The sequence below is a fragment of the Cucurbita pepo genome, chromosome 3, assembly GCF_057944985.1.
Source record: "Cucurbita pepo subsp. pepo isolate OVF chromosome 3, ASM5794498v1, whole genome shotgun sequence".
Taxonomy (NCBI): Eukaryota; Viridiplantae; Streptophyta; class Magnoliopsida; order Cucurbitales; family Cucurbitaceae; genus Cucurbita; species Cucurbita pepo.
This window is the reverse complement of record NC_141800.1, coordinates 1,016,370-1,042,299: the sequence shown is the minus strand read 5'-3', so window position 1 is coordinate 1,042,299 and position 25,930 is coordinate 1,016,370. Positions and strand designations below refer to the sequence as shown.

The following is a 25,930-nucleotide window of genomic DNA, read 5'->3' as shown; positions in this document are numbered from 1 at the left end:
ATATATTGTTGCGGAAAAACGACGGCGTATTGGTCTTTTTTTTTTTCTTTTTTTTTTTTTTCTTTTCCAGTTGGAGTCCGTATTTCCGTTCCGTATTTCCGTTCCGTATTGTTGCAAGATTAGAGTAATGGGAAAGGCTGCCCGGTCTGCCCGTCTCTGTGCAGGCCGCCATCTTTATCCTTTTCCCTCCATTGCTCCACACTCAGCTCAGACTGCGTTATAATTCCAGAGATGCGTTTTGATGCTACACCGTCTTCCTCTTTCTTTTCTCTCTCTCCCTTCACTTTCTGGTAAAAGCCTCTTCAAAACCCTAACTCCAATTTGTTCCGATCTCCCTCTCTCTCTCTCTGTTTCTCCATGTCTTCTCACGGCGATACTTGCGATCCACTGCTACATTCGTTGTTCCAGAGTTTTCTTTTCAAATTCTAGGATTCAGAGGCTCGTATTTTTCTGTTGAATTCTAGTTTCAGGGCTGATTATTATTAGGTATGAAGCGGGAGTTGGCTTTTGATTTGGAGGTTCAATCTCAGCTTGAGGGGGATCTTGGTTATACTCGAAGTGAGACTCTAGCTGAGGCGAGGTCGGGTAGCTATTTGGACGAGGCTGCTCCGAGTGGTAGCTGCAAGAGATTTAAAGGCGCTATTGTGAATGGTCTGATTGTATATACTAGGGGAAGGAAGTCTCCGATCAATGTGTACTGTGGGCTGTCGGAGAATGATAATAGGAAGAACTGTTATAGCGGGGTTGAGCAGGAAATTCTTGGAAGCTTGGAAGTTGGGAAGGGCTGTATGAATCAGGAGGTTCAAATTCAAACTATAGTTTCGGATAAATTGAATTGCAATTCGAAGAGTTCTGACTGTAAGAAAGAGTCTGATGGGGCGATGGAAAAATCTGGAGATAAGGAAGAAGGAGCGGCGGGGAATCCTGAAGTTACTTCAAAGGCAAGAAAAGTTGAGGAAAGATTGTCTAGGTGGGGAATTAGGCGCTTTACACGCTCCTCATTAAGATCGAAGGTTGAGCTCGAGGAAGTCACGGTCACCCCAATTACAATAGGATCTGTTAAAGAGGAAGTTATTCCAGATGTCGGTGGAGAAACAAATGAAACAGTCAACTCAGTGTCAACTCCGAAGAACAAGTTGGAATTAAAAATGTCCAAAAAGATTGCATTGAACAAGAAGCCAATGACTGTGAGGGAGCTGTTTGATACTGGTTTGCTCGAGGGGGTACCTGTCATCTACATGGGTGTAAAGAAGGTTTTGCTCATTTAAATTTTCGAATTCTAAGTATAATTTTCAGTATGTTCAATCATTTAGAATTGGGTGTTATATATATATCAGGCTTCATTTTCTTGCTGCATTTTGATCTCAGGCATATGAACACGGCCTGCGCGGTACAATTAAAGATGGTGGGATTTTGTGTACATGCTCATCCTGCAATGGATGCAGAGTCTGTAATCTCTCTGGATTTAACATAGGGATTCATGAAATGGTTTTTGTTAGTGTTTTCGTTAATTTCTTTTTGTTCAATCTAGGTCATTCCTCCTTCACAATTTGAGATCCACGCTTGTAAACAATATAAACGAGCAGCACAGTATATATGTCTTGAGAACGGGAAGAGCCTACTCGACCTGGTGAGAGCATGCAAGAGAAGTAGGCAGACACTTGAGGCCACCGTACAAAGTCTGATTAGCTCTTCGCCTGAAGAAAAATGTTATACGTGTAGAGAGTGTAAAGGTGAAATTTTGGTTTTCTATTATTTGTCGCCACTGGCAGACGTCATGATAAGCGCAACCAAAACCAAGTAGTTTACAAGATTTATAATCTGTTAGATAATTAGTGACGATTTCTAGGATGCTTTCCTTCATCCATTGGAAATGTGGGACCTTTATGCCCATCGTGCGAGGAATCAAAGCGATCTAAGTGTACACAGACACTGCCAATGCCCCTCACTTCCGCAATTGATAAGAGACCGAGGTATGGCATCTACTTCTTTCAGCTTAGGACCCTTTTCCTATCACCCAAACCCAAATGCTCCGTTCATGCTATGGGTTCTGGAAAATTAGTTAGAATTTTATATTCTTCCCTGGTATGGCTTCTATGTATGACAATGTATACAGTAATGTAGAGTAATATTATTCTGTAAAAATTCTCCACGACAGCTAGTACACGAACTGCTTCTGAAAGTATCTTACTTGCAACTTCGGGCCAGGAAAACTCTCATAAGATAGTAAAACATATAAGTTTTTGAATTGGGTAGTGTAGCGCTTTTAAGTAAAGATGGGATACGTAATGCATGTAAGATTGATGGTACTATCTTCAACAGTGTAATTTTCTAGGACGCCACTAATTACACTGAAAATGCGGATTCTGTAAATCTTTCACGATTTAGAACATGAATGCACAGAAATGTCATCTTCATTTTTTTTCTTTCTTTAGTATAATGTTAAGACGTTACATTTTAGGTTAGTTTGGTTTTGCAGGTCAACAGTTCCAACCCCATCAAAATCATCTGGAAGTGTTCCAGTATATATCTCTTCACGATATAAACGCAAATGGGTAACAAAAGCAAAGCAAGTATCGTTCTCTTTATGTGCATTGTACACTATGGGCTATACCTTTTTTTTCCCACTTCCTCTCCATTTTTTCCCGACACTTTTGGGGATTGAAGTATTAAATTTGAAATTCCTGCCTTTAAGTTAGCTGTATGCCGATTTCTTTTCCTAAGATACTCAACTTTAATACCTTTTCAAGTTCAATCATTGGTATAACTTTCAGGTCAAAACCATCCGAATACATTTCCATCTCAAGGTCTCCCAAAAGTGCACCAATGCGTATTCCTAAAAAGAATAAGAGTGCAGTGAAGATGAGGAAGAAGTAAGTACAGTTGATCTCTAGATTACTGTTTTTAATGCCGTGGTTTGGTGAACCATTTAAATCCACCGAAAAAGGCTGCATCATCTTTCTGTCCAACATTTCATCTTTTTAATATCTTTATTTTAAGTTGCAGGTCATTGAAACTAGCTTCAATGCTAAAATCCTCCCAAAGTGCTTCAAAGTGTAGTTCTTCATTAGCTAAAAATCAGTGGAAAATAACAATGAAGTTAGTTGTTTATCCTTTGTTGTTATTTAATTCTTAGTGGCCCAAATTTCCTTCTGATTCCATATTATTGAAGGAAATACCTCTCATGGTTTTGATAACTATTTTGATTACTTTATGTTTGAATACTTTTACTCTTAAGAGATCAGAGGTTGCATAAGTTGGTTTTTGAGGAAGACGGATTGCCTGATGGAACTGAAGTAGCATATTTTGCCAGGGCACAGGTAGCTAAGATAGGTCATGCATGCTTGGAGTAACCATTCAAGTATTCCTCAGTTTATTAATGTGTGTAATGATTTATTCCTTTCATTTACGTCCAGAAACTGCTCCAGGGTTATAAGAAGGGATCTGGAATTTTATGTTGCTGCTGCAATTGTGTGGTGAGCCCTTTTAAATTCTTGTACTTTCAGATTCTTGAGTGCTATTGTGAACACTTTCTTTTTACGTTCCATCTGCAGGTTAGTCCTTCACAATTTGAACTTCATGCTGGCTGGTCTTCTCGCAAGAATCCGTGAGCATATTTTCCTTTAGTTTTATGACAGCTCAAAATATTCGTTGCAAGCTTTTTCATATGGATTTTTATTTTGCAGTTATGCATACATTTACACATCAAATGGGATTTCTCTGCATGAATTAGCAATTTCTCTCTTGAAGGGGCGCAAGTATTCTGCTAAGGATAATGACGACTTGTGCATAATATGTCTAGATGGTGGAAATCTTTTGCTTTGTGATGGCTGCCCAAGGGCATTCCATAAAGGTAAATCATAATATGGAGTACCATGGTTTAGACAATTTAAGCCGTAGTACGTCTTTATTTTTTCTTTACAAACTCTTTAGTCAACAGTTTATAAGCTGTTGTGTTAAATTGGCCTCCTTGTCTCGTTCAGTTTTTTGACTAATGGACTTTGTAGTCTGCCTGATTTCCGGTCCATTCCTTTGTGCAGAGTGTGCATCCTTATCAAGTGTTCCTCGTGGTGATTGGTATTGTAAATTTTGCCAGAATCTGTTCCAAAGAGAGAACCTTGTTGAGCATAATGCCAATGCGGTTGCAGCCGGAAGGGTGCATGGAATTGACCCTATTGAGCAGATAACTAAAAGATGCACTCGAATGGTTAGGAACATAGAAACAGATCTTAGTGGATGTGTGTTATGCCGGTAATAATTGCATTTTTTTTCTTCTCTCATATGTCCCTGAATAAGCTTCTCATTTTTCTTTTTCGTTGTGTTATATTGTATAATGGTTTTGCTTTGATGTTTAGTATTTCCTTTTACATCTTTGAATGCAGTGGCTCTGATTTCAGCAAATCAGGTTTTGGTCCCCTCACAATTATACTTTGTGATCAGGTATCTTGTCATATCATTTTAACCTCTAGTTGATCATTCAATTGCTGTTGTTATCAACTCATTTCTAGTTCCTTGCCTATGTTCCTTGCTGTTATGCTTTTTCTGCAATTTCTTCATTTGATTTGTGGTCAGTGCGAGAAGGAATTTCACGTGGGCTGTTTAAAAGACCACAAAATGGCATTTCTTAAGGTATTGACTGAAATCGTAGTCTTGCTTTTTACTTGAAATCCTTTGTGTGGAAACAATTTCTTTCCTTGTCCAATGCCATTTTTTCCGAGATAAGAAAAGGTAAAGACCGTTAATGAAATAGGAATTGCCAAGAGGAAAGTGGTTTTGTAGCACAAGTTGTACGAGCATACATTCTACTCTACAGGAGTTGCTAATTCGTGGGCCAGAAAAGCTTCAGAATTCACTTTTGGATGCTGTCAATAGAAAACTTGTAGAAAATGGTTCAGACATTAAGACTAATGTTGATGTCAGTTGGAGGCTTATCAGTGGCAAAATTGCTTCACCTGAAACTCGGTTGTTGCTGTCAGAGGCCATTGCTATCTTCCACGTAAGTTTTCCTATATTTCATTTTGATTAATAAACTGTGTTTGATTAAGATACTATTTTAGATAAACTGTGTTGCCAGCATTTGAAGTATGATCCATAAGTGCAATGTTTGATTAAAACATGTCATTAATTTACAGGATCGCTTTGATCCTATAGTTGATATAACAAGTGGACGCGATCTTATTCCAGCTATGGTTTATGGGTTAGTGACAAGTTATTTCATTCTGATTTTTGGTCTGTCAGCAATAATAGCGCCATGTTCTGTTTTTATAGTGGTAATTTATATTTTGTTGTTATCTGTCATCTTATTTGACAGAAGGGATGTAGGTGGACAAGAGTTCGGAGGCATGTATTGTGCCCTATTATTTGTCAAGTAAGAATCTTGCTTATCGATTGACCTATAGCCTGTTACAAAGCATCATTATGAATTTCTTCTTTATATTGCACAGCTCATTTGTTGTATCTGCTGCAATGCTTCGTGTTTTTGGGCAAGATATTGCAGAGCTGCCCTTGGTTGCAACGAGTAATGGTAACCATGGCAAGGTCTGATTAATGAAATATTATTTCATCCATAAAAACTTATATTTTAGTTTTATGTTCTTTCCTGTTTTTTTTTTTTTTTTCTTTTAAAAATATATATTATTCTCTTGACCTACAGTTTCTTTTGGAACTGCCAGTGAAAATATATTTTCCTTTTCCGCATCCTTCCATTTCTTTTTACACTCTAGATATTCCGAGTATGCAAGGCAATTTGGAATGTTTTTGACATCTTTGACTTTCTAAGTCGAGAGTATGCAATATTCTGGCGATTTTGATTTGATTCTTTCTAACATTTCCTGCATGTAATTATGACAGGGCTACTTCCAAACATTGTTTTCGTGCATCGAGAGGCTGCTAGCTTTCTTGAAAGTTAAGTGCCTTGTTCTCCCGGCTGCCGAAGAAGCTGAATCCATTTGGACTGAAAAGTTCGGTTTCAAGAGAATAAAACCAGACCAGGTATATACTTCAAAGAATATAACAGCACATATTCCTTACCTCAAATGGTGCGTTTTCCAGCCACACCTAAGCATAATTTTGTATCGACTGACTGCAGCTCAGCAGCTATAGAAGAACTTGCTGCCAGATGTTAACTTTCAAAGGGACATCCATGCTTCGGAAATCGGTTCCTTCATTTCGGGCTGTAGGTGCTCCATTGTGACCAAGCATGGAGGGTGTGAGGTTCCCTCTAATCTCCCCTTCCTCTCTCTATTCCCTCTCCGACCATCATTCTGTGGGTTTGCCTGTGTATAGCTTATAAACCCTTTTCCCTTTTTAGGCTATCCAGTAGATGAGCTCTAGTGTCTAAATATCCATTTTAGTTTTGTATTACATCTTCAAATGTAACTTTCCCTTACCTTCTTCTCCTTGTCCGTTGCCTTCCTGACTGCCTCCATATCGTAGGTGATGGCTTTAGTCACAACCACCAGCCATTCTAGACACCCTTCCATTCATACTTGTGATTATTCAAGTGCCTCAAGCGTTAGTATGATGTGCTTATAGTTGATTTTGCTGTGTAAATGACTTGAGAAGAAAAATTATTATTTAAAAAAGAATGACATTGCAAATCTTATTTATTTTATCTAATATTTTATTTTAGTTTAGCAAGTATGAGGGTGGGAGGGTGGGGGAATAATTCTTACAACTTTAGAAAAGGTATTAAATAGACTTGTTATTAAGACTCCCAAATCCACTAAAATAAACAAAACAGTGAAATGTGCACTATTTTGCTTTATAATTAAGACGATATCCATAAATATACGCACTCCAACCGGCCCTATGCTTTGCCTTAAAGCATCATTGGCAATCGAGATGGAAACAGGATCAATGATGATTAGGACTGCTCAACTCAAATACTCAATCTAAATGAATAATCTGAAGAATAAAAGAGAGAAGATGGAAGGAATAATATACAAGGAGACGAATAGAAACTCTACCTTTCCACAACTAAATAAACAACACTATCCACAACTAAATAAAGACTATTTTTAACATTCATACCGGGAAGCTCTCATGAGTTGTAAATGTTGTCGAAATTAGTTTTATTAAAACTAAGTTGTTGAGAAAGAGATAAAATAAAATTGAAATGATGAAATTTTAGAGGGAAAACAAGGGAAAAAAGATGCAACTTCTCTTCTAAAGAATGCATCTTCTTGTTTTGCTAATCAAGTCTTTGATTTCAATGGCCTTTTCCTTTAAGAAGTTGAAATTGACATCATCACCAGAAACCAAAATAATGCATGGAAGTCCATAGGCTTCTTACCTGCCAAGCCAATCCTCCACTAACTCCCCCCATTCCCTCAAAATCATATATATATATATATATATATATATATATATATAACTATTTACCTTCAACCCCACTTGTCCCAATTGACATAAACCCACAAACAGGTCCTCCTAACCTCATGAAGATCAAAACTAACTTCCTCTTTTGGCTCTGTTCTCTTCTCATTGTAGCTCTTTCCATCACCATTGCCCTGCGCTCATTCCCGCCTTCCTTGACTGCCATCCTCGCCGCTGTCCGTCCTCAAGACGGTGCTTTTGAGCTTGGCATTTTCAGCAGTCTAGCGAAAGCGAGTGGTTCGGATGATCTCTTGTCTCTTGTGACTCAAATTGCGTCCAAATACTATCAGTTGAAGCATAAAGAAAATTGTGATGAGAAGAAATGGAACTCTGAGTTGATATCTTTGTACAATGTTTCACTCACTTTGACAGTTGATTTGAAGGGATGTGCAAATTTTAGCACTGTGCAAAGCGCAGTGGACGCTGTTCCTGATCATGCCTCTTCAAGGACCCTTATCCTAATTGACTCTGGAATCTACAGGTCATTATCTTCCATTAAACATTCAAATCTTCCTTCTCTATTGATTTTTGGAAAGAGGGCAGTTCGAAAATTTTGCTTTAAACACAAGTTTTTGTCTCTAATCTGATTTCACACTCTGTTATGATTGAACTAAAAGATTGAGAGAAACGTGTTGGCAGGGAGAAGGTGATGATAGAAGCCAACAAGACAAACTTGATAATTCAAGGCCAAGGCTACCTCAACACTTCAATAGAATGGAATGACACTGCCAATTCCACGGGAGGTACCGCTTACAGTTCTTCAGTCACAATCTTTCCCTCAAACTTCATTGCCTTCAACATCAGCTTCAAAGTAAAGACATCTTCCTTTTGCTTCGTTAACTTTGTTTTGAAGTCTCTGCAAAAAAAAAAAAAAAAAAAAAAAAGAGTATCTTTAAGCACTTAAAAAGTCATTTCAATCGGGTCTCGTTGTTATTACCTTTATTGATGCGGCTTTTGTGGGTTTTCTTTGAGAAAAGAACACAGCTCCACAGCCAAATCCAGGGACTGTTGGAGGACAAGCAGTGGCACTTCGAATTGCAGGAGATGAAGCTGCTTTCTATGGATGTGGGTTTTATGGAGCTCAAGACACACTCTATGATGACAAGGGAAGACATTACTTTAAAGAATGTTTCATTCAAGGGTCCATTGATTTCATCTTTGGCAATGCTCGATCGCTCTATGATGTACCTAATCATCATTTCTATCCTCTACCTCGTTTTAAAATACCCTTCAATTCATTTGTTTTGTTTGGTTTGGTTTGGTAATGGCAGAGTTGTAGCATCAAGTCAATAGCAAAGGCAATGGTGGATGGCGGGGTGAGTGGAGCCATCACAGCACAAGGAAGGCAAACAAGAATGGAGGAAACTGGTTTTGCCTTCATCAACTGCACCATCAATGGCTCTGGGAAGGTGTGGCTTGGCCGTGCCTGGGGCGTCTCTGCCACTGTCATCTTCTCTAAAACATACATGACCGACGTGGTGGCTGCTGACGGATGGAATGACTGGGGACACCCTTCAAGAGACGAGTAATATAAGAGTCTTTGTTGCTATAATGACATTATTTTGTGAGAGGGTCACCCCATGATGTTGTTTGTTTTGATGATCAGGAGTGTGTTCTTTGGGGAATATGAATGCTCTGGAGAAGGAGCAAATCGCAGCTTGAGAGTGCCATATTCAAAGCACCTGAATCAAGTGGAGGCTGAGCCATACATGAATGTTTCCTACATTGATGGAGATCAATGGCTCATCCATCAACAAATTACCCTTTTCTCTTCTATTTAATGTCCCTAATAAGCCTTCAACTTTCGAGTTTCTTAATGTTTATACTTCTCTCAAATGATCCGTGTTAGTAATCACGACTCTCTATAATGGTAGGAATCACGACTCTTAAATGATCTGTATCGGTATTCCTTACTTATAAACCCATGATCTTCCACTAAATTAACCAATGTGGGACTCACTCCCAATAATCCTCAACAATTCAACAATCTTCCCCTCGAACAAAGTACACACTATAAGCCTCCTCTGAGGCTTGTGGAGCTCTCGAATAGCCTCCCCTTAATTGAGGCTCGACTCCTTTCTCTGGAGCCCTCGAACAAAGTACACCTTTTGTTCGACACTTTAGTCACTTTTGACTACACCTTCAAGGCTCACAATTCATTGTTCAATATTTGAGGATTCTATTGACATTATTAAGTTTAGGGCATGACTCTGATACCATGTTGTTAGGAATCACGACTCTCTACAATGGTATGATATTGTCCACTTTGAGCATAAGCTCTCATAAAAACCTCATACCAATAGAGATAGTATTACTCACTTATAAACTCATGATCTTCCACTAATTTAACCAACGTGGGACTCACTCCCAATAATCCTCAACAATCCAACAATCTGTTCGTACTCGCCGTCCACAGGACCTCGTCCTTGTCGTCACCGCCAACTGGTAGCCTGGTGGTTTGAGAGTTCGTGCGTGTGAGACAAAATATCAGATGGGTGTGGTCGTTTTCAAAAAATTTAAAAACAAAGGGACAAAACGGTCATTTCATGCTTACTAAGTCTCTATATATTTGGTAATTTCCTTAATTTATTTTTTGTATTTCTCTCTCATCACTTGATGTCTGAGTCCTCTGCATTTTCTATTTGTTTTTTCTTTTGAATTTAATGAAACTATAAATAAAACTGAAAAGAACAAATTTAAGAGTGGTGAGTTAGTTAACTAAACATGTCAGCTTCACGATTTTAAAACGGGTCCATAAGCAGAGGTTTATGTATCCTTATAAGAAATATTTCGTTTCCCTTTCCAATGGGCCTCAACCTTACGATTTAAAGAATATTTTGTTTTCCTCTCCAATTAATATGAAATTTTATATGTAATATTTAGTTACTTTTTCAATAAATGTGAGATCTCATAATCAACCTCTTTTGGGAGCTAGCTGTAACATGTTAGTGCAGTTTCCAATCACGTAGATCTAAGGTGAAGTTGGAGTGAATTTTGGAATTATAATTTTAAGTTTATTATTAAAAATGGTAAGAAAAAAGAGTGAAAAACTTAATAATTTCAAATCATAATTCAAATAACATGTTTAGTGCAAGATTAACCAAGAGAGGTTCGATCAAACTCGGCAAATTCCATTGATTCCATGTCCTATTATGCGTTTACCATCACCTTCTTCTCCTCCTCCTCCTCCTCCAAGAGCTATTATATCCTCAATGAGCAGCGTAGTGCTTCGATAAGAACCACCTCCTTCTTTAACAGCTTCAATGGCCTTCTTCGCAAGCGTTCTGCATCTCTCTCTGATCTCTTCTCCTTCCTCTGATGCACCCATTACTCGTTCTATAGCTTCCATCACTTTCTCTTTCTTCACCGCCGCCCCCATCTCCTCCTCTCCCCATTGCGACGCCGCCTCCACACCTACGCTTACCCCAATTTTAAGCATCTTCACGATATGCGTCTCGTTGAAAAATTGATCTGCAAAAAGCGGCCATGTTATCAGTGGTAACCCTGCCGTTACCCCTTCCAGCGTCGAGTTCCAACCGCAGTGTGTCAGAAAGCATCCGGTTGCAGGGTGGGACAGTATCATTAATTGTGGCGCCCACCCACTAATCACCAGCCCTCTCCCTTCTGTTTTCTTCTTGTAATCATACTCCTCCAACCATTTCTGCAACTCCTCTGCTTCCTTCCCTTTCCGAATTACCCAAATGAACGGTCTCTTCGATGCCTCTAGACCCAATCCCAGCTCCACCAGCTGCGCCGTCACCAAATTGCAGATGCTTCCCAATGAGACGTACACCACGGAAGATGGGTTCTGCCCATTGAGCCATTTTATGCATTCGCCTTTGTCAATGACGGCTCTGTTTCCTCTCTCGGCCATGTCGAGTTGGTTGTCGCTGCAAAGCAGAGCAGGGCCAAAGCACCAAACTTTATCAGGGAGGTCTCTGGTTTTTTTAAACTCCGCAAGATTCTTACCCTCCATCTCCTCAAAGGTGTTGAAAACAACGCCGTAGGACTTCCGATCAGCCTCATCCATCTCGAGAGTAAAGGCGGCGAAGTCTTCATCGGTGTGCTTGGGCAGAACAGAGTTGCGAAACTGAAAGTCATAGCCAGGCAAGTCAGGTACAGTAACAAGGCAGTCATCAGGCAGTGAGCGGAGATAGAATTTCTGGACAGCCAAAGTCTGGGAACACAGAACAAAGAAGCTGCTCAAATTGTAGAAAACGAGCCTGGGGACGTGAAAGTGTTGAGCAAGTTTCAAGGTCCAAGGGAGGCAGAGGTCGGAGATAATGCAGGAGGGACGTGGGGTGAGTTGTTCGAACAGTTTGAGAGATGGCTCGTAAAGGAGATAAGTGGCTCTCATGAATTTGGAGGCGGAATCGAATGAAGGGAGTAAGTCTAGATTCTCGCAGCCTTCGGGGAGGCCGGCTTGCTTGCATGGGAATGGCAGTTGGGCGATGTGGAGTGGCAAGCCGGAAGTAATGGCGCGGGAAACGACGGGGCTGTTGCGGGCTGCGTTGTGGGGGGTGGTGACGAGGGTGACAGTGACTCCACGTTGAGCGAGAAGCTTGGCGAAGTCTATCATGGGGATCATGTGGCCTTGGGCGAAGAAAGGGAAGAGAAGGACGTGAGGGGAGGCCATGGTAGAGAGGTTAGTAGGAAGAAGACAACAGTAGGTACGAGAAAGACAGGGGAGCTCTGTTTCAGGCTTTATACTGAGAGAACAATCGCTGGTAGGTACGATGTGTGGTTCTCATTCATTTGAATATCATGTGTTGTCTCCAAAATCGTGAGACTCACAATTGTGACATTACATATTTGTTGAAGAGGAGGACGAAGCATTCCTTGTAACCGTGTGAAAACATCTCTCAAATAGACACGTTTTAAATTCATGGGCTGATGAGAATACGTAATGGGCTAAAGCTGACCATATCTGATAGTGGTGGATTTTGATAAGGATAGGGCTAGAGCTGACACTATCTGATTACAAATGATATTAGAGCTAAACATAGGGTAATGTGTCACCAAGCATGGTTGTGATGGACAAAGGAAATGTAAAGTTTGAAGTAAATGAGATTGTGCAAGTAATCATCGAGTTATATTATGTACCAGACTTGAAGGACGATTTGTTGAGCATCATATAGCGGTAAGAAAAAGGTCTTGCAATTCTTATACAAAAGGGAGGATGTAAGATTTATCATCACGGCAGAAGGTTGATTCTAGAGGCTACAATGACATCAAATAGAACGTTTACTCTATTTGTTCAATCTCTATCAGAGGAACAATCCTGGTTCAATGTTATTACAGAAGATCCGGCGAGAACATGACATTGTCGATATGGGCATCAAAGTTATGGAGGATTAAAGATAGTTCAAGAGAAGGACATGGTGCAAGAACTGCCGGTCCTTAAAGCTCCCTCAAAAGTATGTGAGTGTTATTTGATAGGAAAACAATAAAGAGATCCATTTCATAAAGAAGGGAGGCGGATTATGAGATCTCACATCGGTTGTAAGGAAAATAACATCAATATGTAACGAATTATAAGAAACCATGACGCTACAAGAAAGCATAAAGAAGACTATAAATAAAGGTTATTGTGACACTATTCAGATGTGATGGCCTCCTCCATGAGCAACAATATCTTGAATCAGCAGCTTGATATCCCTGTGAGACGAACCCCCTTCTTCTACAGCTCTCTTCGCCATTACTGCAAGCTTCTTGGATCTCTGCCTCATCTCTTCTCTGTCCTCACCATCGAACACCATTTCAATGGCTTCTCTCACTTTCTCTCGCTTCACAACCACCCCCATCTCCTCCTCCTCTCCCAAGTGCATAACTGTCTCCACCCCCATACCCACACCCACCTTCAGAACCTCTACGATTAGCTTATAATTGAACACTTGGTCCACAAACAGCGGCCACGTGATCATCGGCACGCCCGCCGAAATCCCTTCGGTGCTCGAATTCCAACCGCAGTGCGTCAAAAAGCACCCAATTGAAGGGTGGGAGAGTATGAGAATTTGAGGAGCCCATCCACGAATCACGAGGCTTCTCCCTTTGGTTTTCCCCTCCAAATCATACTCCTCCAGCCATTTCAGCAGCTCTTCGGTAAGGTTTGCTTTCCTTATGACCCAAATAAATGGCTTGTTCGACGCCTCCAATCCCAATCCCAGCTCTATGAGTTGGGCCGTCACCAAATTGCAGATGCTTCCCAGAGAGACATAGACCACGGATGTTGGTTGCTGCCCGTCGAGCCATTTGATGCATTGGTGTGGGTCGACTGAGGCTTTGTTGCCTCTTTCTGCTTTGTCGAGGTTGTCGTCGTTGCAAAGGGAAACAGGGCCGACGCACCACACCTTCTCTGGCGATTCTCTTGTCTTTCTGAACTCGGCTATATACTTAGGCTCCATCTCCTCAAAAGAATTAAAGACAGCGCCGTATGATTGCGCATCGGCCAGGGTTATTTCAACCCCAAACTTAGCCATGCCTACGTCGGTGGTTCTAGGTAACTCCGACTTATGAAACTGGACAGGATCAGGCAAGGCTGAGAAAATTACGGAGTCAGAGTCAGAGCTTGCAAGAGCAGAGTCGGTCATTAAGTACTGCAAACAGAGGAGAAAGTAGGCACTCGAAGTATAGAAAACGAGTCTTGGGACATGAAACTTTTGAGAAAGTTGGATGGTCCAGGGAAGATTCATATCGGAGATTATGGAAGTGGGACGAGGATTGAGTTGGAGAAACAATTTTTCAGAAGGGTCGTAAAGGAGACTGGCGGCTTTGAAGTGTTGGATGATGGAAGTCCCAAATCGACTAATTTAGGGAATGATCATGGGTTTATAAGTGAGGAATGCTAACTCCATTGGTATGAGGCCTTTTGGGGAAACCCAGAGCAAAGCCATGAGAGCTTATGCTCAAAGTGGACAATATCATACCATTGTGGAGAGTCGTGTTCTTCTAACATGGTATCAGAGCCATGCCCTAAACTTAGTCGTGCCAATAAATTGGTAAATCCTCAAATCCTCAAATATCGAACAAAGAACTCCTAAAGAAAAAGGAGTCAAGCCCCTCCTCGAAGGCAGGAGCCTCGATTAAGGGGAGGCGCACTTTGTTCGAGGGGAGGTGTTGGATGATGGAAGTCCCACATCGACTAATTTAGGAATGCTAACTCCATTGGTATGAGGCCTTTTGGGGAAACCCAGAGCAAAGCCATGAGAGCTTATGCTCAAAGTGGACAATATCATACCATTGTGGAGAATCGTGTTCTTCTAACATGAAGAAAGTGGACATGGAGGCAAGCGAAGGAAGCAAGTCGACATTGTCGCACCCTTCTGGGAGCCCACCTTCCTTCCATGGAAACTCCAGTTGGACGACACGGATCTGTAAGCCGGAATCGATGGCGCGAGAAAGAACAGAGTGGTTGCGGGCGGCGTTGTTGGGTGTGACGACGATGGTGACAATGGCGCCACGGTGGGCGAGAAGCTTGGCGAGGTCAACCATGGGGATCATATGGCCTTGTGCCATGAATGGGAACAAAAGGAAGTGAGGGGTAGCCATGTGAACTGAATTGAAGGTTCTGCAGAGCGATGAGGCCAAATTATTGTGCTCTGATTTGGGTTTTTTGTAGTAACGAAGGGCATCATCCCCCACTTCGTGTTTATTGGGATTCGATCCATTCGTTTAAAAACATGATCGGTCCCGTCAATGCTTTGAAAGAGGTGCATATATATTGTTAACGTATGCGACGAGGTATATAAACAAAGGATCGTGGAAGATAGTACCGATTTTTGAGGCCATCCAAAAACACGTGGAACGATGTTCTTAGAAGCTTCTCTCCTACATTTCATGGATTTTGAATAATTAAATGAATTCTAGAGAGATTATAATATAATGTTATTTCAGCAAGAGCATGCTATTTGGATCTCTGTCTCAACTCTTCTCTTTCAGCCTCGCCCAGTTCTGTGGCGCCACCAAGAACAGAGTTTCACAAATTTTGCATCTTCTACAGATGCAAACCTGAACAAAAAGTGTGAGTAGCATCCTCTCAACCTTAGATTTAGCTATATAGTATGAGAAGTATGTTTGAACAAAGAATGAGTTGAGATGACACATGTTGAATGTAATTATGTATGTTTACTGAAACATGTACGCGCTATCTTATGAACTAGGTATCCATATTTAGATCGCTATGTTATGTCTCTATGTCATATGTTTACTATGTATGTGGTTATACGAGGACGATTAGGGGTTCGCCAACTAACCTTTAATCGTGAACGTGACTCGATTGTCAGGGGTCTGGATAACCATAAAACTGGCTTATGATATTTTATGATTTATGGTTGTACCATGTGGGGACTATTGTAAAGTTTGCCCGTTAGCTCTTGTAATGAGTCGGTCACGAGCGACAAAGGTTCATAGTTGTACCTTTAGAGTTGGTCATGATTATTGTTCATGCATGTGAGTTATGCGGTTGGGGACGGTAGGGGTTCGCCAACTAGCCCCTTATCGTAAACCTGATTCGATTGTCAGGGGTCCGGATAATCATAGAACTACCGTATGATTTTATGATTTGTGCGCTGTGAGGACTATTAGGAAGTTTGCCAGTTAGCTTTCTTTTGGTGAACTTGCCACGAGCGACAGGGATCCACGGTTGCACCTTAGAGTTGGTCGAGCCTTGACATGCATGAACTTTATGAGTTATACCGAGGTCGCACCTCGATGACTCTGAGATATGATGATCATGATGAGAGACTAGCAGAAATGGCTAACCAGGAACCAAGAGAGGAGTATAATGAGAGAACCTAAGGTGTAGCCTAGGAAGCGCCTATATGAGGGAACGAATCCTCAAAAGAGAATAAGATACTGAACGTATGAACAAGATTAATTAGACTTAATAACGAAATATGAACTACTAGCAAGTTACTTACAGAGTATATTTTATACACTCATTTTTACTACTTCAACTTTCTTTTCCGGTGGAGTTTGACGTAGCAGTCGAGGCGGAGGCATATGTGGGCTGTTGGCTATAGAGAGTCCTATCACAATCTGGAGTTCCTTTGTACTTACATTTAAATCCTGTATTTCATATATTTTAAATAGTTTGATATTGTATTTTAGTGATCTCTTCTAAGGCATTTCAAACCGTTTGGCGTGTAAGGTTCGACTTGTATGGTCCGATATACAAACTAAATCTCAGGTCACAAAATGAAAAGCTTTGTTTGATTACGCAAGAAATGGCCCATTCATGCCTCAACAATGACCACTGGTTTGCCAGGAAACCAAAATTCATAATCACAATTAGACCAATTAATCATGGACAGCTTCAAATCTCATGGCCTCCTCCATGAGCAACAATATCTTCAATCAGCAGCTTGATGTCCCTGTGAGACGACCCCCCTTCTTCTACAGCTCTCTTCGCCATTACTGCAAGCTTCTTGGATCTCTGCCTCATCTCCTCTCTGTCCTCTCCATCAAACACCATTTCTATGGCTTCTCTCACTTTTTCTCTCTTCACAACCACCCCTATCTCCTCCTCCTCCCCCCAGTGCATAACTGTCTCCACCCCCATACCCACACCCACCTTCAGAACCTCTACGATTAGCTTACAATTGAACACTTGGTCCGCAAACAGCGGCCACGTGATCATCGGCACGCCCGCCGAAATCCCTTCGGTGCTCGAATTCCAACCGCAGTGCGTCAAAAAGCACCCAATTGAAGGGTGGGAGAGTATGAGAACTTGAGGAGCCCATCCACGAATCACGAGGCTTCTCCCTTTGGTTTTCCCCTCCAAATCATACTCCTCCAGCCATTTCAGTAGCTCTTCGTTAAGGTTTGCCTTCCTTATGACCCAAATAAATGGCTTGTTCGATGCCTCCAATCCCAATCCCAGCTCTATGAGTTGGGCCGTCACCAAATTGCAGATGCTTCCCAGAGAGACATAGACCACGGATGTTGGTTGCTGCCCGTCGAGCCATTTGATGCATTGGTGTTGGTCGATTGAGGCTTTGTTGCCTCTTTCTGCTTTGTCGAGTTTGTCGTCGTTGCAAAGGGAAACAGGGCCGACGCACCACACCTTTTCGGGCGATTCTCTTGCCTTTCTATACTCGGCTACATACTTAGGCTCCATCCCCTCAAAAGAATTAAAAATAACGCCGTAAGATTGCGCATCGGCCAGCATCATTTCAACCCCAAACTTGGCCAGGTCTGCGTCGGTGGCTCTAGGTAACTCCGACTTGTGAAACTCGACAGGATCACGGTGGGTCATTAAGCCCTGCAAACAGTGGAGAAAGTAGACACTATAACCATAGAAAACGAGTCTCGGGACATGAAATTTTTGAGCAAGTTGGAGGGTCCAGGGAAGATTCATATCGGAGATTATGGAAGCGGGACGGGGATGGAGTTGGAGGAACAATTTTTCGGAAGGGTCGTAAAGGAGACTGGCGGCTTTGAAGAAAGTGGACATGGAGGCAAGCGAAGGAAGCAAGTCGACATTGTCGCACCCTTCTGGGAGCCCACCTTCCTTCCATGGAAACTCCAGCTGGACGACACGGATCTGCAAGCCGGAATCGATGGCGCGAGAAAGAACAGAGTGGTTGCGGGCGGCGTTGTTGGGTGTGACGACGATGGTGACAATGGCGCCACGGTGGGCGAGAAGCTTGGCGAGGTCAACCATGGGGATCATATGGCCTTGTGCCATGAATGGGAACAAAAGGAAGTGAGGGGTAGCCATGTGAACTGAATTGAAGGTTCTACAGAGCGATGAGGCCAAATATTGTGCTCTGATCTGATTTGGGTTTTGTGCTCTGATTGGGATTCGGGTAAAGCTCAATCACTATTGTTAAATAGATGATCGGTCCGGTCAATTTTTGAAAGCTACATAATACAACGAGGTAAATAAACAATATTATTTTCTTTAAAAGAAACCTAACAAATAAAACAAAATTAACTTGATTTGCAAGAGTGCGATCAGTCCCATATATTTTATTTTTTCTTTTCCTTAATTTGAAGTCAACGAGAAACACGTGGAACAATCTTCTAGAAGCTTCTCTCCTACATTTCAACCTTTTGATTTTGTGGATTCTGAATAATACTCCAAATGACTCTCCATCCTCCTCTGTTGTTTACCATTAATGGGTCAAGTCTACCGGATCAAACCTATCAGACTTTATAAATGATGAAATTAAAAAAGAAAAAATAAGTAAATGAAAATGACGTAGAAGAGCCCAAATTCCAAATTAATGAAAATGTGACTAAATTGGTGCCAATCACTTCAGGACGGAATGGAAGAGGGGAGAAGATCCTCAAACGAGGAAAAGGATCCAATGACTTCGAAAGAATTGAACGAGGAGCCGTATGATGTGAAAATCTCATATACGGTTCTATCGAGTGGTTGTAAGGGTGACTTATCTGTCAACTTTTCCATTATCACCCCCCCCCCCCCCCCCCCCCCCGAAAAACCAAACTCTACATTACGTAATGTTGCCAGAGTATGCATAACCTCAAGATTTGAAATCCCTACTTATATACCTAGTATTGGCCATAATTTATATATCCGTTTCAAACCCTTCAGCTCGTAAGGTTTGACTTGTATTGTCTGAGATACAAACTAAATGTATAAAATAGTAATAGGTTTGTTTATCATACCCTACTCGTTTTCTAATCCTTCTAATTCATAAACCTCTGCTACAAACTCTCAGGTAACAAAATGATTATTTCCAAGTGGTGAACCAAACATACACAATAAGTGTGCAAAGATTTCTTTAAGGTACTCATAATTTATCAAACTGATAGGCAATACCTGGATGTTGTCCCCATCTTCAAATGAGCCCACGGCTGGAGAGAGATGTCCATCCACAGATTCTAGACCATCAAAATTTCAACTTCCGCACTCTGATTTACATTAAAGTTCAAGGAACATGCCATGCAGTATCGGGACGAGGGAATTAAAAGGGATTCTAATTAATGTCATCAAAACCTCAGCCTATTTACAAATGATGAAGCAATATATGGTGGGATAAATATGAGAACAAAATTAGGAACATTTTACTAATGCAAAATGAGTTGACAGATAAACTGAACCCTGCAGATTGAAAACTTTACTAGGAAGCCGGATTGGATGATAATGGCTCAGGCAATTGGTGAAAAAGGAGAGCCAACTGGAGCCGCAAGCCCAAGGTACCGCATTATCCTCATTCGACGAAATTTTCTTGTTGCTTTAACAGAAATGGTCGTCTCTTCCTACAGACCGAAGAATATTGTTTTATCATAACATAATATACAACTGGTCTTTACTTTGTTTTCCATGCATTGGAATAAATTTTGAGACCCCAACTTACATCGAAGGGAACTTTTGGCTTTCTTTCCCTTTTTCCTCGTCCTCTGTCGACGTGTAGGTCATTGTCTTCAATTCTGCTTGAGTTTGATGAAGACCCTTTATCTGCTTAAAGAAGACAAAGAGTTTCATCATATTTGATATCTCGTAAGAAAAACCCAACGGAACAACATGATGTAACAGAATGAATGCATGGAATCTAGGTGTAACGGCCGAAGCCCACCGCTAGTAGATATTGTCCTCTTTAAGCTTTTCCTGGGCTTGGGCCATTACACGGGAAGACATTGATCTTTCAAACATGCATTCTTAATGATCATTGTGTATTGAAAAAATGGAAGATGCTGTACATGTTTCTCAGCTTAATGGTAAAAAGCAAAATCTTTTTCTATTTCACGAAGCATGGTATTTTTGGCAGGAATAGTATGGCCAAGATAACTTCAAAACAAAATGGCAGATATTGATATACAAATCAAGCGCATACCACATGATTGATCTTGAAACTCTGCCGTTGTGTTTGAACTCCTCTCCTCAAAACTCTGAAGGAAGGTAAATGTCATGCACAGAGGTTTAAGCATAGACATTAAAAGGAAGAGTAAAAAGGCTGGATACTTCTAAATGAAAATCATAATACACACAGAATTTTTTTGAATTTAATGATAAAGAATAGCACATTACTTACTTCAGTAGACCACAACTGTACATTCTCTGGAGTTTCAGAAAGACTGTTGCTTTCTGAATCTGGTAATTTTTTACGAACAGGGTATGATATCTTAGAAGTACATTTTCTCTTGCTTAAAGCCTTGCATGAACTGAAAAAGGATAATCAAAATACTCACTAATATGAATAAAGAAAAGAAATTTGATAGCTTATTTTTTAACAACAGTTTAACATAACAAGCAGACCTTTCACTGAGGCGGCATTCAACTGATTGGATATCATCAGGACTTGAGCATTGGCTAAGTTCATCATCTTCCCCAGACGAGTTGCTGCATTTGACCAAAGAGCTCGAAGAGAGTTCTTCATTTGTATTATCTGAGTGATTCAAGGAGAATTGTGGGAAGGCAGCTGTGCCTAACATGTCCAAAAGACTTCAGGTTCAGTTTCAATCATTTAACATATAATCCAAATATAACATTGAGACTTTTCCATTCCAAAATACTAAAGAAAACAGAATCAAGCGCACTTCAACAGGAAAGGGTTGACAAAATGAAATGAAAAATAAAACTTGTGGAATTGCTAATTGCTATATAGGATCTCTCGAGCCAGATATTTCTGATGCAACAAATATCCATATAAGTAATACGAAACAATCAAGAAGTAGTTAATAATATCTTAATTCTTATATTGGATGATAGACATAGATGCATCTGGCTATTGGATCATTAAAATTTCCATCATAAGAACAAACATTAAATCATCCATTGACACATTCCTCTCACTAGGGGCCACGAATTTCATCTAAAAGCCAACTACACTACGAATACCCAACTAAGAGAGACCACCTCAAAGAGGGCAACACATCACATACTCATGGTCAAGGGAAATTTCTGGCTGGGGTAGGGTTCATCTGACACTAAATCATTAAGGACAGTGCTGAGTGCAAACAAATAAAATTCAGAACTCTAATTTGACCATTTATATTGTTTCAGATTCGAACTCCCCAAGATACACAACATGGAACACGATAACCACAAAGAACTCCTGCCCTCCATTTTCAACTGTTGCCAGAATAATGGATGTAAATTATTGTCCGTGTGTGAATGAAAAGAACTAGTTAACAGGTAACGGTGAGTATTATAACTGAAAATAGGGCCAATTTCGTGAATCAGTCTAAACACAATTTTTTTCTCTCCAAGAACTAGATGACAATACAGGATCGTAGAAACAATGTCTAGCAATATCCGGAAATCAAAGATAATAATGTGATGAAAAAAAAAAAAAAAAAAACAACAACAGAAAAATATCAAACATTGTGCTAGAGAGATCCGAGGCGATACAATGACAGTGAGAGTCATCAAATCCAGTACACAAACAAATTCCAAAATTAATCACAAAGCTAGGTTAGTTCAGACAGTTCCAGAAACAAAAAGGTACAAAATTAAAAGATACCTCGGTGAGCAATAGAAGATGAATAGCAAAAGAGAGAGGAGAAATCAGTGCGGCGTTTAGGCGGTGAGCTTCGGCGCTGTTGAGAGTACTTGGGTATATTATCAATCAGTGGTGGTTGTCTTTTGCCCTTCTTCCTCTGAGACGTCTCCCTCCTCTTCGCCATTGTCAAGAATCCGAGATACGCTTTGAGAATTGAATTATTGATGTGAAGAAGAAGCCCTAGATGAAGACGAAGATGAAGAAGAAGCGGATTGTTTGGAAGTGGATCGGAACGAGCGAATAGAATGGGGCAGCGACGAATTACCAATTCGCATAAGAATGGGCCATTTTTAATTATTCCCAAACTCTCTGAAATCACTCCAACACGGTGGGCAGTCCAAATTTAACGAAAATAACTGATTTTTTTTTCCCATCACTCCACGGAATAATATTTATACTCAATTTCAATCCTACGTCAATTTCATAATTGCACCTTTTTCTAATTCTATAAATACATATAAATAAATAATTAATAATCTTATGTAACTTTAAGGAAACTACTATATAATTTTAGCTTAAATAATTAAATAATTATTTATTTATTTATTAAAATTAAATTAAAATTTTTAATTTTTTTATTATATATATATATATATATATATATATATATATATATATATATATATATATCCAATTCAAGCAATATTGAGAGAGAATAATAATTGGAAGTTGGATTTTATTTTCTTTCTTTATTAATATTTAATGCAGAAATATGGACTTGACATAAGATAAGACTTTGTCAAGTTTGTTCATATAACACTGTACGGTGTTATATCTTTATTCTTAATTATTTGTAGTTATTGTTCTCAACCGCAGAATGTGATGACATAATTTGGCCTGTTGTTGCAAGTGAAAGTGCTGTTCTTATCATCATATGCGTAGCTATAAGCATCCGGGCATTGGTTCTCGAAAATCATTGAGTAGTTTGTTGGCCTGCACTTGTTAGGGTCATTGAACGCTCCAGTGCAGCAATACTGAGGCTGGTTGAATGCAAAGCAAGCACTCTTGCAACCAATCACTTCGTTGCCCGATCTCACTTGCAATTCCCCCGGACATACCCTATTCACGTCATTACGGCAGTTGGAGGATCTGCATGGCCCTGTCCCGCCTTGGGTCGTGATGGTGGCTGCAATGTTGAACCCATCGACGAGGCTGACATCGTAGAAATCTTGCCCGCCGTTCGGGGCGACTGTGAATTCAGCTAACGTCGCTGGTGGGACTCCTCCTGCGCCATTGCATGAGAGCCCACGACCGCAATCTCCTGTCAAGCAAGTGAACCGTCCACCGTTGTTGGAGCATCGGGTTCTTGCCCATACTCGACCGGTCCATGGCGCTGGGACGTTAAACGACCTTGACGCTCCGGGAGCTAATTCGAATCCAGTTGTTGATAGTTGAGGTTGTCCTGGACCACTTGTTAATGTTGCTGGCCATATGGTTCTCGGACAATTGTTTCTCACCGTTATCGTAGCAGCTTCCGCCCCTGAAATAATATAATGACGTGATCAAACGAACTAAACATTATTATTACTAACATCTCGAGAAAGAAACAATATCGTACCAAAATGGAGGACGAAGAACAAGAACGATGCAACAAGGACTGCTTGGCTCGACATTTCGGACACCTTCAATTTGCAAACTGATGAATTATATGAATGAAAGGAGAGATCCACCATATGCTATTTATAGCCAAATGTATGAAGCTCAGCCAGATTGGAGGTGAGATTGCCGTGAAGGAAACTAATCTCACAGACCACTAAGGAACTGACACGTAATATTTGCGAATTAAGAAATTTAATTTATACGAAAACAAAGACTAATCAAATTCTCCATAAATTCAAGAAATGTATAAAAATTTCAAATAATAATAAAAAAAATTGTGTTAATATTGATAGCTTCAACATTGACTTTTAAACGTTACATAAAATTACAAAAATTTAATCAATGTTTCTTAGTAGTATTAGTTTAGTACTTAGGGGGCTAATAATTTCATTATGTTTTTAATCGTTTAAAAAATATATTAATAAATAATATAACATTTATAATTGTTGAATTCAAAGAAAAAAAATAAATGACGTGGAATTAAATAAATAAAGAAAAATGATAAACATATAAGGAAATAACAAGGTATTCTAGAAGAAGATGAAGGGTATATGTGGAATTTTGTAATTTAGCCCGCATATCTCGTTAATGGATTGAATGAAATTGGAAGAGTCTTGTAATGAATAATTAAAGGGTAGGAAAATAGGCGTCTCTTATTTGACCAAAATGCCCGTTCAAGGTATTTGGTCTTAAGAAAATAATATTAGTATATATTTCGTATTTATCAGTTTAATTGAAGTTTGATTAGTCAAATTAAATTATGCAGTACCATGGGTTCTTCAAAGACCTATGATAACAATTAATGGACGCCTTCCAATACTTATTTTTATTTAAATATCGAAGTTTTATGAAATTTTATTAATCACTAAAATAAATAAGTGGTCTTATGCTTTAAATGTTGAAAGAATTTTTTCGTAGAAAAGTTTAATTATATTGATAAAATATAGATATTCTTTTTATAGACAGTCAGTCACATTCAAATCATGAAAATTTCATAATTTCTTATTTAAGAAAATTGAGATACAACTAAAGTTCAGTAAAAATGGTCATTTTATTTATTATACTTCATGTATTTTGGTTTTTTTTTTTTTCTTCTTCCTCTTCTAAATAATATATATATATATATATATATATATATATATATATATATATATATATATATTCAAAATATAGGATAAAAATAATATTTTAATTGCGTGAATTTGATATTTAAATATTAAAATTAATCGTTATTATTTTGCTTTTATTGTCGAGTGGTCAGGGACCAAATAAAGACTTATACATCGTTGCTTATGAACATACTAGATATTTCTACGTGATTAATTGAAACAAATTAATGGCGAGTTGCTATTCAACCTAACTCATTGATAACCATACTATATCGTTACATAAGTTTAGAATCATTTGAATATTCAAACTAACTAGTCGTCTTTTTAGAATTTAACGTAGTTAGTATATTAAGTATAATTCGATTATAATTTATATATTTTTTTATTCGATATCAAATGTTCGAATCTTCACTCATCTTTGTTGTACTAAAAAATGTTGGTCATCCATCCTTTAATTTAATTTTTTTTAATAGTGCGTTAGATATTGTAATTTCATGAAGCATATAAATTAGAAGTTGTAACCGTCCAAATCCACCACTAGCAGATATTGTCTTATTCGTTCTTCCCCTAGTTTTCTCTCAAGTTTTTTAAAACGTGTCTGCTAAGGGGAGGTTCCCACACCCTTATAAAAAAAATATTTCGTTCTCATCTTCAACGGGATCTTACAATCCACCCCCTTTAAGGTCTAATGTCCTCGCTAATACTCATTTATCTTTTCAATTGATGTGAGATCTCACAATCCACCTCCCTTTGGGGCTCGCATCGGGCGCTTGTTTCTCTCTCTAATGAGTGTGAAATTTAACGGAAGTTAAATCTCAGTCACTAAATAATTCGATTTTATGTTTAAGGTCATGTTTAATAATTATATAATTTGTATTATTTATTTTAAAAATTAAATTTATGAATATTATTGGGACTGTATAAAAGGTGTTATTGGGCCGTTGGAACTGCCACGGCCTTTTGGGTTCTTTCCGCACCCCATCACTGTTTCTTCACGCACACACTTGATGCAGCCCAATTGATTCTTACCAATAAACATCACCTTTGGTTAAATAATTTTTTAACTCAAAATAAAAAAAGACATAAAAGTTGAATAAATTAAATTAATGAAATCTTATGTTAATTTAATTGTATTATCATACGATAAATTTTAAATTATAATGTCTCCCATCTAACTTCAAATAAATTATTTGTAAATTTAATTGACTAATTAGAAATTTTAAAAAATTTAAATAATAAGTATAGAGACGTACAACACGTGATATATTTAGATATGACAAAAAAGAGCAGGAGCTTATCAACTTATTATCGATTTATTATTATTTTTATTTTCTTCAAATAATTAATATTAGTTAAATGGAGAAACTGACAGAA

General features: G+C 39.2%; 6 protein-coding genes and 1 pseudogene across 8 annotated transcripts; 2 read left to right on the top strand and 5 right to left on the bottom strand.

Annotated features, from left to right (window-relative positions):
• The first annotated feature begins 138 nt into the window (after positions 1–138).
• On the top strand, positions 139–6,613 carry LOC111790522 (uncharacterized). Of its 3 annotated transcripts, none has more exons than XM_023671441.2 (20): positions 140–1,253; positions 1,369–1,446; positions 1,532–1,733; positions 1,850–1,973; positions 2,480–2,569; positions 2,775–2,873; positions 3,007–3,099; positions 3,239–3,320; positions 3,417–3,476; positions 3,555–3,607; positions 3,687–3,853; positions 4,041–4,251; positions 4,383–4,440; positions 4,573–4,629; positions 4,751–4,996; positions 5,133–5,197; positions 5,312–5,368; positions 5,445–5,538; positions 5,851–5,991; positions 6,089–6,613. In XM_023671441.2, exons 1-20 carry the CDS (start codon positions 489–491, stop codon positions 6,191–6,193), a joined length of 2,847 nt encoding a protein of 948 aa, XP_023527209.2. In that variant the 5' UTR covers positions 140–488; the 3' UTR covers positions 6,194–6,613. The 3 variants fall into 3 exon arrangements, with proteins under 3 accessions (XP_023527210.2, XP_023527209.2, XP_023527208.2); XM_023671440.2 differs by having other exon boundaries at positions 3,001–3,099; XM_023671442.2 differs by lacking the exon at positions 3,555–3,607 and having other exon boundaries at positions 139–1,253; positions 3,001–3,099; positions 3,751–3,853.
• Positions 6,614–7,360: 747 nt separating this feature from the next.
• On the top strand, positions 7,361–9,317 carry LOC111791170 (putative pectinesterase 14). The gene is made up of 5 exons (XM_023672411.2): positions 7,361–7,858; positions 8,017–8,188; positions 8,355–8,561; positions 8,649–8,902; positions 8,984–9,317. The coding sequence occupies exons 1-5, from the start codon at positions 7,440–7,442 to the stop codon at positions 9,156–9,158; spliced, it is 1,227 nt and encodes a 408-aa protein (XP_023528179.2). The 5' UTR covers positions 7,361–7,439; the 3' UTR covers positions 9,159–9,317.
• Positions 9,318–10,365: 1,048 nt separating this feature from the next.
• LOC111790157 (UDP-glycosyltransferase 73C12 pseudogene) lies at positions 10,366–12,064 on the bottom strand (annotated as a pseudogene).
• A 729-nt stretch (positions 12,065–12,793) lies between these two features.
• LOC111791546 (UDP-glycosyltransferase 73C6-like) lies at positions 12,794–15,333 on the bottom strand. Its single transcript, XM_087122099.1, has 2 exons — positions 14,644–15,333; positions 12,794–14,153 (listed from the first exon to the last, which is right to left on the bottom strand). Exons 1-2 carry the CDS (start codon positions 14,923–14,925, stop codon positions 12,978–12,980), a joined length of 1,458 nt encoding a protein of 485 aa, XP_086978225.1. The 5' UTR covers positions 14,926–15,333; the 3' UTR covers positions 12,794–12,977.
• Positions 15,334–16,565: 1,232 nt separating this feature from the next.
• On the bottom strand, positions 16,566–18,774 carry LOC111789762 (UDP-glycosyltransferase 73C6). The gene has a single exon (XM_023670442.2). It carries the CDS (start codon positions 18,095–18,097, stop codon positions 16,691–16,693), a length of 1,407 nt encoding a protein of 468 aa, XP_023526210.2. The 5' UTR covers positions 18,098–18,774; the 3' UTR covers positions 16,566–16,690.
• Positions 18,775–19,055: 281 nt separating this feature from the next.
• On the bottom strand, positions 19,056–22,183 carry LOC111789763 (uncharacterized). Its single transcript, XM_023670443.2, has 6 exons — positions 21,810–22,183; positions 20,603–20,771; positions 20,379–20,508; positions 20,181–20,235; positions 19,704–19,807; positions 19,056–19,605 (listed from the first exon to the last, which is right to left on the bottom strand). The coding sequence occupies exons 1-6, from the start codon at positions 21,970–21,972 to the stop codon at positions 19,495–19,497; spliced, it is 732 nt and encodes a 243-aa protein (XP_023526211.1). The 5' UTR covers positions 21,973–22,183; the 3' UTR covers positions 19,056–19,494.
• Positions 22,184–22,507: 324 nt separating this feature from the next.
• Positions 22,508–23,520, bottom strand: LOC111789764 (thaumatin-like protein 1b). Its single transcript, XM_023670445.2, has 2 exons — positions 23,407–23,520; positions 22,508–23,328 (listed from the first exon to the last, which is right to left on the bottom strand). Exons 1-2 carry the CDS (start codon positions 23,459–23,461, stop codon positions 22,655–22,657), a joined length of 729 nt encoding a protein of 242 aa, XP_023526213.2. The 5' UTR covers positions 23,462–23,520; the 3' UTR covers positions 22,508–22,654.
• Between the last annotated feature and the right edge of the window lie 2,410 nt (positions 23,521–25,930).

Bases quoted from the DNA above. Each gene is read 5' to 3' on its own strand.
- LOC111790522 (XM_023671440.2), top strand. From the start codon at position 489: ATGAAGCGGGAGTTGGCTTTTGATTTGGAGGTTCAATCTCAGCTTGAG. The intron at 3,100-3,238 runs GTTAGTTGTTTA...TTTACTCTTAAG, and splicing joins CAGTGGAAAATAACAATGAA to AGATCAGAGGTTGCATAAGT. The intron at 5,198-5,311 runs GTTAGTGACAAG...CTTATTTGACAG, and splicing joins ATTCCAGCTATGGTTTATGG to AAGGGATGTAGGTGGACAAG.
- LOC111791170 (XM_023672411.2), top strand. From the start codon at position 7,440: ATGAAGATCAAAACTAACTTCCTCTTTTGGCTCTGTTCTCTTCTCATT. The intron at 7,859-8,016 runs GTCATTATCTTC...ACGTGTTGGCAG, and splicing joins ATTGACTCTGGAATCTACAG to GGAGAAGGTGATGATAGAAG. The intron at 8,189-8,354 runs GTAAAGACATCT...CTTTGAGAAAAG, and splicing joins CCTTCAACATCAGCTTCAAA to AACACAGCTCCACAGCCAAA.
- LOC111791546 (XM_087122099.1), bottom strand. From the start codon at position 14,925: ATGGCTACCCCTCACTTCCTTTTGTTCCCATTCATGGCACAAGGCCAT. The intron at 14,154-14,643 runs ATGTTAGAAGAA...ATCATCCAACAC, and splicing joins CCTCCATGTCCACTTTCTTC to TTCAAAGCCGCCAGTCTCCT.
- LOC111789762 (XM_023670442.2), bottom strand. From the start codon at position 18,097: ATGGCTACCCCTCACTTCCTTTTGTTCCCATTCATGGCACAAGGCCAT.
- LOC111789763 (XM_023670443.2), bottom strand. From the start codon at position 21,972: ATGGCGAAGAGGAGGGAGACGTCTCAGAGGAAGAAGGGCAAAAGACAA. The intron at 20,236-20,378 runs GTAAGTAATGTG...ACCTTCCTTCAG, and splicing joins TACAGTTGTGGTCTACTGAA to AGTTTTGAGGAGAGGAGTTC. The intron at 19,808-20,180 runs GTATGCGCTTGA...GTCTTCTTTAAG, and splicing joins GTTTCAAGATCAATCATGTG to CAGATAAAGGGTCTTCATCA.
- LOC111789764 (XM_023670445.2), bottom strand. From the start codon at position 23,461: ATGTCGAGCCAAGCAGTCCTTGTTGCATCGTTCTTGTTCTTCGTCCTC. The intron at 23,329-23,406 runs GTACGATATTGT...ATATTATTTCAG, and splicing joins GTTCTTCGTCCTCCATTTTG to GGGCGGAAGCTGCTACGATA.